The sequence below is a fragment of the Macaca fascicularis genome, chromosome 9 (assembly GCF_037993035.2).
Source record: "Macaca fascicularis isolate 582-1 chromosome 9, T2T-MFA8v1.1".
NCBI lineage: Eukaryota > Metazoa > Chordata > Mammalia > Primates > Cercopithecidae > Macaca > Macaca fascicularis.
Genome location: NC_088383.1, coordinates 111,791,296 through 111,804,249, shown reverse-complemented (window position 1 = coordinate 111,804,249; position 12,954 = coordinate 111,791,296). Strand labels below are relative to the sequence as shown.

Sequence of the window (12,954 nt, the reverse complement as noted above, 5' to 3'; positions counted from 1 at the left end):
TCTCAGCTCACTGCAACCTCCGCCTTCCAGGTTTAAGCGATTCTCCTGCCTCAGCCTCCTGAATAGCTGGGATTAAGGGGTAAGCAGCATCTTATCTCCTACCTAGGCAGGCTAGAAAGAAACATGCCCCAAGGAGAACAATGCATTAATCATACTCTATTCTCAGACATCAAGCCGCACAGTCTAGGTAGTGAGAAAAACCCAGGATTTGGGAAAGACTCAAGTTAAAAAACAGCAACAAAAATCTTCAATTACCCTTTCTCTAGACAACTGAGCAATGCTGGGCAAATGGCTTAACTTCTCTAAGCCTCAGCATGCACCTCTGTACAAACAGAATAATCCTACCACATAAGACACAGGATTACGGGGAAAAAATAATCATATGGATTAAGGGGAAAAAATAAATCAAAGTACATACATATGTATGATAAAGATTAATTTTCTGTGTGTGTGTGTGTGCGTGCATTATGTGTCATTTTTTCTTAGAATTATCACCAAGTGATCTTTAGAAGGCTGGTTTCTACATGGCTCCAATAAAGAACATAGTTACACTGTCTGACACAAAATACTAGAAATATACAATATATGTAACTACTCCAAGATTGCACAGGCAAGGTTTGAGTCACAGAAGCCCAGGGCAGGAAAGGCCTTCAGAGGTCTTCTAAATTCTGCCTGCCACCAGGCAACTGTTCAGACACAAGAGCTAAAAGTTCACCTGCTGTTGATCCTCTCAGATGCTCCCCACAACCACCATCCCAACCCTTCACTCTCTTTGAAGAGTTTAATCAAATGCTACCCACTGCTTCATTCTCTCACTACATGTCCAAGTAACTGGACACAAGCCCTCGCCCTCTTGCCACCTCAGTATATAAGATTAACAGGATCTTGGTAGAGTAAGAGGTGGCCTCCCAGCTGTACGTCACTGCACAATGGCAGTCACTGACTACAGATGCAAGAGCTCACTCCCCTCACTATGGGCTCCCGCCCAGCACAACTGGCTCCTGTCAAGGTATCAGTCCCTTCGCTTCTCATTTCCTGCACCCCTGCAGTGGTGCATCCTTTGGGAATTAGTAGATCAAAATAAGAGTTATGTCTACTCTCTACCAGCCAAGGTGCAAACGTTTCACATACATTCTTTCGTGGAATCCCCGTGCAACCTCACAGATGAGGTTCAGAGCAGTTAAGGGCCTGCCCAAGACCCCAGGGAAGCTGGGATATGAATGCAGGTCTTTCCAGCTCCCAGCCCACTCTTTCTACTCTGTTAGGCAGTTTTCGCCCTCTCAGCCTGCTGACACAGCATGAGACGTTTCGTCCAGCTTCATCCTATTTCCAACACTGCTCGAAATCCTCTCCAGGGCTCACTCTGCCCATAGGTTAAAAGGACAGCCTTTCTGGCCAGGCACAGTGGCTCATGCCTGTAATCCTAGCACTTCAGGAGGCCTAGGCGGCCGGATCACCTGAGGTCAGGAGTTCGAGACCAGTCAGGCCAACATGGCGAAACCCTGTCTCTACTAAAAATACAAAACTTAGCTGGGCATAGTGGCACATGCCTGTAATCCCAGCCACTCAGGAGGCTGAGGCAGGAGAATCGCTTGAACCCAAGAGACAGAAGTTACAGTGAGCTAATGCCACTACACTCCAGCCTGGGCAACAGAGTGAACAGGGTGAGACTCCACCTCAAAAAAAAAAAAAAAAAAAAAAAAACGACAGCCTTTCTTGTGGGGCGAGAGGGGATGTTCAGAGTGGTCACCACTCTGCCCATCAGCTGTGTTAACGCAACACTCTGAAGATAACAAGAGCTGTAATGGAAGGTTTGGGGCTTTTCAGAGGAGCTTCCTTTGAACAGAACTGTAGGCAACTCAAAGGAGAGTTGCCCATCAAGCTCTTTTCTCAGAGTGAGGGACCCTAGCAGCTCCCCTCTAGGGCTTCTGCTATGAGCTCATCTGTGGCTTTTCCTCACCCAGGAACGGGCAGCAGAGGGTGTGTGCTCCCTCCCCACCCCTTACAGCCAGCAGCTGCTGGTTACAGTTACACATTCCGATACAGACATGCCTCTCAGACGAAGAGGGGGTGGGGGTGTCCGACTCTCAGAAGCCCTGGAACAAATAGTTGGCAACAGCTGTGTTCTCAGCAGACAGCAGTTGGTGGCTTGCTACTGTTCTCTCATTCCACACTGCTTTACCGGCTGGAATGAATGCAGTGCCCCCACTTCAAAGGGCGGCTCACCGAGCAATCAAGTCTCTGCCACAGGGGTTTGTTTGAAAAATCGGTCGGTAAGGCCAAAATGGGGTCAATTCCACACCCCTTCCCCTGAGGTGTCCTGGACGTCCCTCAGCCGCACAGCCCCAGACACATGCTTGAAAGGAAGAAAGCCTTTCCTTTAGAAGAAGAACGGAGCCCTCGACCCACCCCCAGCGCAGAGTCCCTTCAGAACCAGAGGACTGTGAGGAAATCTCCACTAACTAGCCAAATCAAAATGGAGAAGGAATAAAAGGGGTTTGCAGCAAGAATCGCACTCTGCCTCTCCCCTTCCCCAGCCCCACTCTTCAGCTGTTTCTCCGTGAAGTTTCCAAAGCAGTTTTACAGTATCTGATGGAAAATCAGAACTGGACAGCCCTAGAGAAACCTCGGGGACGTAGAGGGTTAAGAACACGGTGGCTCTGAAAGTAAGGAGCAGCTAGCAAACAAGAAGGGAGACTGGAAAGTTCTGTGTGGGAGCTGGCCTGGTCTAACCGAGAGGCATTTGCTAAAATATTCCCTCCACCCAAAGCAGTAGTACAATAAACAAGCTCCCACCCCTTCTTCCCTTCCAAACCCGATCCATGCGGAACCAATTACCTGTCTAAGACCCAAAAGGAAAGGCATCCTGCAAGAGCATCGTCCACACTAACGTTGGAACAAAGGGCTCTTAAAAGTTAAGGTCTTGGAATGAGCATTGCCCCTGATGGGCCTGTGTGCGCGGTGGTCCTGGTTCACCAGCCTTCCTTAGCAAAGCAAAGTAAACAGAGTCCTGGGACCGAGCAGGCACACTGTCTCCTGCTCTCCTCGCTACTCCCCCCGCCTGGTTCTGGCCCACCCCCACCTTCTCGTGACATATCTCAGACGCAGCAAAGCCGAAGCTGTCTGCCAAGTGGGAAATGACATCAGTTCAGGCGCAGCAGAAAAAACTTCAGACAGCTGCGCTGGAATACTGAGGAGGATGTGCTGCAGACCCGCAATGCCCAGCCCTGGACCCACCTAGAGCCAGAGCCCACTGTGGGAGGATGGTGGGGGCTGCAGATGGGAGCAGGCTGCTGCATCCCCTTGGCTCTAAGTAGGCTCGGGGGTACATAAATCAAGTCTCTAAAATTGAAAAGAGGAACACTGCTCTGAATAAGGACTGACTTTGTAGCTCCTAAAGTATTGTTTCTCCTCCCTGGGAAAGAAAATCCAGTCCAGTGTCTGTCAGTTTCACAGAAACTTTTCCACCCCCACCCCTGCCAGAGTCGGTCTCAATACATAATAGGACAGGAAGCCTGGCTGTCCCAACTTTCTCTAGGGAATGAGGCAATTCACAGTGGGGGCTTGGAGAAGCACCTTTTCCCCAGCTAAGGTAGGACACGCTACCTTGGACGCTGCCCTTTCAAGTCCTCGCTTCCACCGGAGAGTTTATATTTCATAAACAAACTACACAAGTACAGGTGCCAACATCTTTCCTCACTTGTCTTATAAAAGGTACAACAAGTCCCACCGCAGCCTCCAAGTTGCCAGAAAGGCAGATCATCTATATTTAAACCAACTCTTGGTTCGGAAAAGTTCACCGCCTTAGGTTTGTCGTGTTTTCTTCACTAAGTTCAGTTCAGGGAGAAAAGAGTTCTCTAACGCAAGCTTTGCACAAGCAAGGGCCCTGGGGATGGTGTCCTGCTCTGACTTTCCCTAGTCGGTGGTGTAAGCCAAATCCCTTTTGGCTACCCTCCCTGAAACAGCAGGTCACAGCAGTTCTCCCTGGGCCTGAATCCTCTACCAAACACAACACTCGCACAGTACAAAAGGTCTATGTTTGGGTTTGGATTTCCAGAAATGACTCAAGGAGAACAATCTTCAGAGGAGCTTTATAAATCCAAAGTTACTTTTTTTTTTTTTTTTTTTTGAGATAGGGTCTCACTCTGTTACGCAGGCTGGAGTACAGTGGCGTGATGATCTTGGCTCACTGCAACCTCTGCCTTCCGGGCTCAAGCGATCCTCCCTAGCTGGTACTACAGGCACATGCCACCATGCGCAGCTCATTTTTGTTTTTTTGTGTAGAGATGGGGTTTTGCCATGTTGCCCAGGCTGGTCTTGAACTCCTGGACTCAAGTGATCTGCCCACTTCAGCCTCCTAAAGTGCTGGGATTAAAAAAAATTACTTTTCACTAACTTCCTCGGCTACAAATTAATTACACTGTCCAGGACTCAAAGCAAGTATATTTCATCTTTTCTTTCATTTTCTGCAACAATTTTCTTTCATGATACTTATCCAAGGCCTCCATGGTAGTGGCACTGTGCTGGGCATCATCCATGAAAGTCAGAAATGATTCTTGCAAATTACTATCTATAACCCCCAACCTAGGACAATAAATTAGCAGCACATGACACGTACAGCACAGTGAGGTGCCAAAAGTACTGTTTGATCATTAGAATCCAGCCAGACACACAACGTGTTTACTGTAGGTCCCCACTGACGGTCAAGGTCACATTGACTTTCCTGACAAGAAAATGAATGTGCCAAACTGGCTGAGCCATTTCCTCGAGACTCACAAAAAGAATGGATCACAGCCTCACTGCTAGAGGAAAAGGTGGCTGATGTGTAAAAGAAGTGGCTCCTGCTGCTGCCGGGGTTTAGGGACTGGGAAGCCATTCTTTAGCACATACATATTCTCAAGATACGGTCAGTCTATCCCAGGCCTTTTTGCCACTCTCACAACCAGGTCAAATTGCCAGACAGACGAGGCTGGACATCAAGGCACAGCCACCCAGGGAAGAGCAATGAGGCTGCTTTCAACCCCTTCCTTTCACTTCCTCGGTTCCCTGGCAACCACTGAGAACCACAAAACACACACAGCATTAACTTTGGCAATCAAACTGATGGAAAGAGCATCCTCATCACCTCATGGGCAATGTAATCTGCACTGATCTAACAAGACAGACTGGCACCTGCAATTCTCCAGAAAGAGTGCCATGGCATAAGTGTACCATTCATTCACTCACTCCATGCTCATTGAATACCTACAGTGTGCCAGGCATTGTTTCAGGCACTGGGGATGCCACTATGACCAAAACACACAAGAAACCTTGCTCTAATGGGCTATGAAGTGTTCCATATTTTTCTTCCTTCCATTTTTGTTTGTTTGTTTTAAAAGGTAAGGTTTTGTTCTGTCACCCTAGGCTCAAGTGATCATCCTGCCTCACCCTCTCGAAAAGCTGGGACTATAGGCACACGCCACCACACTCAGCTAATATATTTTTATTTTTATTTTTATTTTTTGTAGAGACAGGGTCTCACTATGTTGTCCAGGCTTGAACTCTTGTCCTCAAGTGATCCTCCTGCCTTAGCCTTTCAAAGTGTTGAGATTACAGGCATGAGCCACTAAGCTTGGCCCCATAATTCTAAATAATATTCATCAGTGATGATCTCAGAAGAAGTGGAATTGCGACAAAATTACTAGAAATCCAAAAAAAAAAATTCGTAAAAATACAACCTAAATGATCAAAATTGCATTATAGACTTCCTGATTTCCTAATGAATCATCCTTTTATGATGCTACCCAAGACAGTGTTTCTAATCAGCATTTGTCTATTTTTATCTTCTCACAGATTATAAATTCCTGTGTGCAAGGCAGCATTTAACCCAAGGCATTACACCTAGTACAATATATTCTAAAAAAGTGACTGCTGACAACAGCTTCTTTCTTACTAATCAACTTCTTGCCTACAGCCCCTCACTAACATTCACTAAGCACTGAGATCTGAGGGGTGAGGAGAAAAAGAGGTTGAGTTGGCAAATTCAGGCATTCCCAGGAAAGTGAGTTCACTTTCTGCCATGTTATACAAATATTACTACAACCTAGTGACAAAGTAGTCAGCTTTGCCATTTGAAAAGCAAGATGATCATTAACAATTTCTGTTAGCCTGAAAAAATGGGTTCTTCTATGTACGTGATCCAGTCTCATACATGATGAGCCAAAGGTAGGGTAAATCCTTCTTCGAATGACTTTAGTCATCCGCCTGCCAATGCAGAATTAAATTCAATGTTGAATTCACCAACTTAAAAAAAAAAAAAAAAAAAAGGAAGTCATACTAAATTAGAATTAAGCAGGATTATGTTGTCAAAACGTTGCAGGTTGGCTGGGCACCGTGGCTCACGCCTGTAATCCTAGTACTTTGGGAGGCTGAGGTGAGCAGATTGCTTGAGCCCAGGAGTTCAAAACCAGCTTGGGCAACACGGCAAAACCCCATCTCTACAAAAAATACAAAAATTAGCTGGGCATGGTGGCACATGCCTGTTGTCTCAGCTACTTGGGAGGCTGAGGTGGGAGGGGCATTTGAGCGCAGGGGGGAGAGGTTGCAGTGAGCCAAGATCGCACCACTGCACTTCAGCCTGAGCGACAGAATGAGACTCTGTCTCAAAAAAAAAAAAAAAGTGGGGGGCCGGGCACAGTGGCTCATGCTTGTAATCCCAGTACTTTGGGAGGCCGAGGCAGGCGGATCACGAGGTCTGGAGATCAAGACCAGCCTGACCGACATGGGGAAACCCCATCTCTACTAAAAACAGTGACACACACCTGTAGTCCCAGTACTAGGGAGGCTGAGGCAGGAGAATCACTTGAACCTGGGAGATGGAGGCTACAGTGAGCTGAGATCATGCCACTGCACTCCAGCCTGGGTGACAGGGCAAGACTGTCTCAAATTAAAAAAAAAAAAAAAAAAAGGCCGGGCACGGTAGCTCACGCTTGTAATCCCAGCACTTTGGGAGGCCGAGGCGGGCGGATCATGAGGTCTGGAGATCAAGACCATCCTGGTTAATACGGTGAAACCCCTTCTCTATTAAAAATACAAAAAATTAGCTGGGCGTGGTGGCAGGCACCTGTAGTCCCAGCTACTCAGGAGGCTGAGGACGAGGCTGAAGCAGGAGAATGGCGTGAACCCAGGAGTCAGAGCTTGCAGTGAGTTGAGATTGTACCACTGCACTGCAGCCTGGGTGACAGAGCGAGACTTCGTCTCAAAAAAAAAAAAAAAAAAAAAGTTGCAGGTTAACAACTACTTATGGCCCCAAGCAGCATCTGGGATATCCTTCTACTGAGGCAGTTTCCTCCTCCGCAGTTCAGAGAATCCCCAGAGATAGTACTGCTGAAAATATTACCCTTTGGATTCCAATTAACTTTTTTTTTTTTCTTGAGACAGAGTCTCGTTTTGTCACCCAGGCTGGAGTGTGGTAGCACGATCTTGGCTCACTGCAACCTCTGCCTCCCAGGTTCAAGTGATCCCCCTGCCTCAGACTCCCAAGTAGCTGGGACTACAGGTGTATGTCACCACTCCCAGCTAATTTTCATCTTTTTAGTAGAGATGGGGTTTCACCATGTTGGCCAGGCTGGTCTCGAACTCCTGACCTCAAGTGATCCATCCACCTCAGCCTCCCAAAGTGCTAGGATTACAGGCATGAGCCACCATGCCTGGCCTCAGATTAACTTTTTAAATTTTTATTTAAATGTTTTTTTTGTTGATACATAGATGAGGGCTTCCTATGTTGTCCAGGCTGGTCTCAAACGCTTGGCCCCCACTCCTTATGAGCCAGGACAACAGGACTGAGCCACTGAGCCTCCCTAAAATTTTATTTTAAATAGGAAGTCTCGCTCTGTTGCCCAAGTTGGTCTCGAATTCCTGGCCTCAAGCAATCCTCCCACCTCAGCATCCTCAAATGCTGACATCACAGGCATGAACCACTGTGCCCTACCGGATTAAATTAAGACATACTGCAACAACATATATGCTCACAGCTACCTGAATTCATTCTTTTACTGTAGTAAATTTGTTTAAGTATGTTTTGGCAACATTTCTGTAGGCAGTCTTTATATGTATAATCTTTAAATTCTGGGGTGGGGTAGGGGAGAGATAATCATTTGTTCAGCCCTGACCATGAGCCAGACTCCATGCTAAGAACTCTATCTAACCAACATCTCAAAGCCACAACAACCCTAGGATGTGGCTATTACTATCCCTATTACTCAGCTGCAGAAATGGAGGCATATGGGGTTTATGTAACTTGCCCAAGGTCACACAGCTGGCTGTGAGACAGCAAGGATTTGAGTGAAGACTCTGGCTCCACAGGCTGTTTCCTTTATGATCACGCAGGCATCAGATATTAGAATAGAAGAAGTTACAAACAAGGGAAAAAAAAAACAGCAAAAATCAGAACTGAGGGTCAGGAGGATGTTAAGTAGACAGGCAGGTCCCTGGTCAGCGCTCTGGAACCCTGTTTATGAGACTGCCGTGCACACCGTATATGATGGTGGCATTCTGGAGTGTGAAGTCAGGGTCCTAGGGTCCCTCTGACCCACTTTGGAGAGCAAGGTTCTATGAGGTCAATGACTGGGAAAGCCCTAACATTCTCATCTGTTCCCAATGCACAACAGATCCACACACAAGGAATAGGCTGGAGACCTTCCCAGGTCATGGCTCTTGGGAACCTGGTGAGCTGCTCCCACACCCATGTCATCTGGTCAACTGAGGGTGATGGCAACTACGGCTGAAGGTCTAGGGGTATCTTATTTCACAATCAAGGGATCTGAAGAAAGAGAGTTTGTCAGAACAGGACAGTAACTACCAGGCTTCTAGGGTAGGAGATAATCTCCAGGCGTAAGGCCATTTTGTTTCCAGGAGCTTTGAGCAGAGGCTGCTGGGCAGACACAGAATGTCTAAGATAAGAGATCTTTCTTATCTTTCTCTGGTTTGGGCACGCACCCATTTAAATGCCTTAGAGTTCTGACTCAAGAAAGGAGAGAATAAATACTAACTTAAACCTCAAACCAACATGAGTGTCACAATAAAAGTTAAACTGAGACATCTTGTCATGGGTGTGAGGCTGGGCATTAACAAAAGGATCCTGAAGTAATTATTTTGGGGAATGCAAGGGGATAAATCCCAAACCCAGAACTCTGCCAAGCAGAAACACTAAAGGTTGCTTAACTGCTAGAAACCAAGAACACTAGCTTTATCTATGTCCTGGGGCTGGACAAAGGCAGGCATGTAGCAGGCCTGCCCAGGCAAGAAAACACACACCTCTCCTGCTTCTGGGCAGGACAAGGCTCTGTTCTACAAGTCACAGAGCTTATCTCTTCCACAAGGTATCTGTAAAAACCCATAAGTGCTTTCCTACTACTGAGTCTTTCAGGAAAGAGAGCTGGGTAAATGGTTCTTAACTGCAGTATGTAATCCTCTACTAAACATCAAATGACATATTTCAGAGAGGGAAGATTCCAACAGATGGTGACATCTCATATTTTACAGTGACGTTAGGTAATTTGTTCAAGGACACACACCTAATAGGCAGTGGAGCCAGAATCTCAACCAGGTCTGTATGACTCCAAAATGGCTTGGACGGCTGGGGGCGGTGGCTCACGCCTGTAATCCCAGCACTTTGGGAGGACGAGGCGGGCGGATCACAAGGTCAGGAGATCCAGACCATCCTGGTTAACACGGTGAAACGCGTGTCTCTACTAAAAAATACAAAAAATCAGCCGGGTGTGGTGGCAGGCGCCTGTAGTCCCAGCTATTCGAGAGGCTGAGGCAGGAGAATGGCGTGAACCCGGGAGGCGGAGCTTGCAGTGAACCGAGATCGCGCCACTGCATTCCAGCGTGGGCAACAGAGCAACACCCAGTCTCAAAAAAAAAAAAAAAAAAAAAAAAGGCTTGGACACACATGGAGATAGGATTTTGATATTAATTGTCACTTCCCCCCTACTTGTGACCTGATATTTACAGTTGCATCCAGTCCACCCAGGATGTGCTGTGGGGATAACAAAGATGTACTGTTGGATGAATCAGTCTTGCCCTGGAGGATTTATTTAGTTAGCTACATAGAAACAAACATATGTACTCTATGATAAACATGGTGAGGTGGGGGACAAACACAGCGACATAAGAGCTCAAAGAAGAGATGATGGATGATCCTCTGAGCTTCCAGCAAAAAAAGAAAAAAGAAAACAAAGAAGGGATGCTGTTGAGGGACAGAATGGCCAAAGAAGGTTTTTGTTTTCAAAGAAAATTTTATCAAGAGCTGGACACAGTGGTTCCCCAACACTTCAGGAGGCTGATGTGGGACGATCACTTGAGGCCAAGAGTTCAAGACCAGCCTGAACAATATAGTGAGACCCCGCTTCTACAAAAAGTTAAGAAATTAGCCAGGCATGGTGGCGCATGCCTTGTAGGTTCAGCTACTCAGTAGGCTGAGGCAGGAGGATCACTTGAGCCCAAGAGGTTGAGGCTGTAGTGAGCTGTGATTGTACCACTGCACCCTAGCCTAGGAATCAGAGTGAGACCTTATCTCTTAAAAAACAAACCAATGCCAGGCACGATGGCTCAAGCACTTTGGGAGGCCAAGGTGGGTGGAACATCTAAGGTCAGGAGTTCAAGACCAGCCTGGCAAACATGGCAAAACCAGTCTCTACTAAAAATACAAAAATTAGACGGGCATGGTGGCGCATGCCTATAATCTCAGGTACTTGGGAGGCTGAGGCAGGAGAATGAATCGCTTGAACCCAGGAGGCGGAGGTTGCAGTGAGCCAAGATCATGCCAATACATGTCAGCCTGGACAACAGGCAAGAATTTGTCTTAAAAAACAAAAACAAAAACAAAAACAAACTACAACACCCCAAAGAGACGGATACTAAAATAATAGGTAGGGTTTTGGTGAATAAAACGAGCGCACTATGCAGAGCAGATCATGAATAAAAGCATGGAAACAAGGACGCATGGGGCATATGTCCAAAGGCAGAAAAAGATGACGCAAAGATTAGTTGGAGGTAGAATGTCAAGGCCCTACACAAGTATACATGTAATGAGTACCTTTGACCAGCACATTTTTTCTTTCTAATGATTACAGTAGCAGCATGAATATCAAATACAGGAATTTCTATTTTAGTGGAGTATTTTAGACCCTTGTTTTGCTTGTTTTATATTTACTACTAAAATATGGTAAATCTGGGTTTTGATTTCGTTTTATTGCAAAGGTTGGAGGAGGTAGAAGAAAGACACAGATGAGAACTTTAGGGCTTTCCCAGTCATTGACCTCAACCTCACAGAATCCTGCTCTCTAAAGTGGGCCAGAAAGAGTCCTAGGTTCCTGACTCCACCCCATGTCATTGGAGCAGCCTCAGTCTTTCATTTATTTTTTTGAGAGACAGGGTCTCATTATGTTGCCCAGGCTGGGGTGCAGTGGCTATTTACAGGGGCCATTATAATATACTGCAGCCTCAAAATCCTGGGCTTAAGTGAACCTGCCACCTCAGTCTCCTGAGTAACTGGGACCACAGGCTCATGCTACTGCACCCAGCTTTTCTTTGCTTTTTTTTTTTTTTTTTTGAGACAGAGTCTCGCTCTGTCGCCCAGGCTGGAGTGCAGTGGCGTGATCTCGGCTCACTGCAAGCTCCGCCTCCCGGGTTCACGCCATTCTCCTGCCTCAGCCTCCCGAGTAGCTGGGACTATAGGCGCCCACAACCGCGCCCGGCTAATTTTTTGTATTTTTAGTAGAGACGGGGTTTCACCGTGGTCTCAATCTCCTGACCTTGTGATCCGCCCGCATCGGCCTCCCAAAGTGCTGGGATTACAGGCGTGAGCCACCGCGCCCAGCCTACTGCACCCAGCTTTAAATGGAGAGAAATAAAAGTAGCAGAAGCTGAAACTGGTGTGCAACAGCTTCCTAAGGTTTCTGCCTCTTGCCTCCCTGCCCCCCAAACAAGAAAATCATTTTGTTGTTGACAATCACTGCAGAAATATTTATTACTTTCGTAGGCTGCACAACCATTCGCTGCTATTTCCAGAATGTGCTGGGGTCTCTGAAACTCACCATTGTCAGTGGGCCATCACCAATAGTTAATGGGCTCTCACTGGATCTGCAACTTGAGCTTCATCAAGTACAAAGCAGCCTTGTTTGTTTTCATACCAAAATGCTAGGTTCCTGTTTTTCCTACCCTGGAAACAGTTTAACCCCAGCCATACTGGCAAGTAGCCAAGAATTACATGAAAATCAGCAGGCTACAGTTCATAGCTGTCTCCAGATACATTTCATGCCTCCTCACAAATTGCTCTCCAAACCGAAGATTAGAATAAGAACAAAAGGAGGGACGTAGATCACACCAACTACATGAAACACACTCAGATGTAATTTGTTTTTTGCCTTTTTTTTTTTTTTTTTTTTTGAGACAGAGTCTTGCTCTGTTGCTCAAGCTGAAATGCAGAGGCGCAATCTCGGCTCACTGCAACCTCTGCCTCCTGGGTTCAAGTAATTCTCCTGCCTCAGCCTCCCAAGTAGCTGGGACTACAGGCTTATGCCACCATGCCCAGCTAATTTTTGTATTTTCAATAGAGACATGGTTTTACCACGTTGGCCAGGCTTGCTCTTTGTTTTTGAGACAGGATCTCGCTCTGTCACCCAAGCTGGAGTGCAGTGGTGCGATCATGGCTCACTGTAGCCTCCGACCTCGCAGACACAAGCAATCCTCCCACCTCAGCCTCCCAAGTAGCTGAGACTACAGGCATTTACCACAATGCCTGACTAGTTTTTTTTTTGTTTTGTTTTTTGTTTTTGTTTTTTTTTTGAGACAGGGTTTTGCTCTTGTTGCCCAGGCTGGAGTGCAATGGCGCGATCTCGGCTCACCGCAACCTCTGCCTCCTGGGTTCAAGCGATTCTCCTACCTCAGCTTCCCGAGTAGCTGAGATTA

The 12,954-nt window shown here is 46.7% G+C and overlaps 1 protein-coding gene across 2 annotated transcripts in view; it reads right to left on the bottom strand.

Annotated features, from left to right (window-relative positions):
* WBP1L (WW domain binding protein 1 like) overlaps positions 1 to 12,954 on the bottom strand; it is a 78,421-nt gene that overhangs the window by 42,082 nt on the left and 23,385 nt on the right. The window contains exon 1 of one of the 2 annotated variants that reach the window (XM_005566322.4): positions 2,839 to 3,069. The exons of the other annotated variant lie outside the window; for it this stretch is intronic. Within the exon in view, the coding sequence (XP_005566379.3) occupies positions 2,839 to 2,865 (27 nt within the window). The 5' untranslated portion in view covers positions 2,866 to 3,069. Of the gene's footprint in view, positions 1 to 2,838; positions 3,070 to 12,954 lie in introns of those variants that run through there. 2 annotated transcript variants of the gene reach the window in all.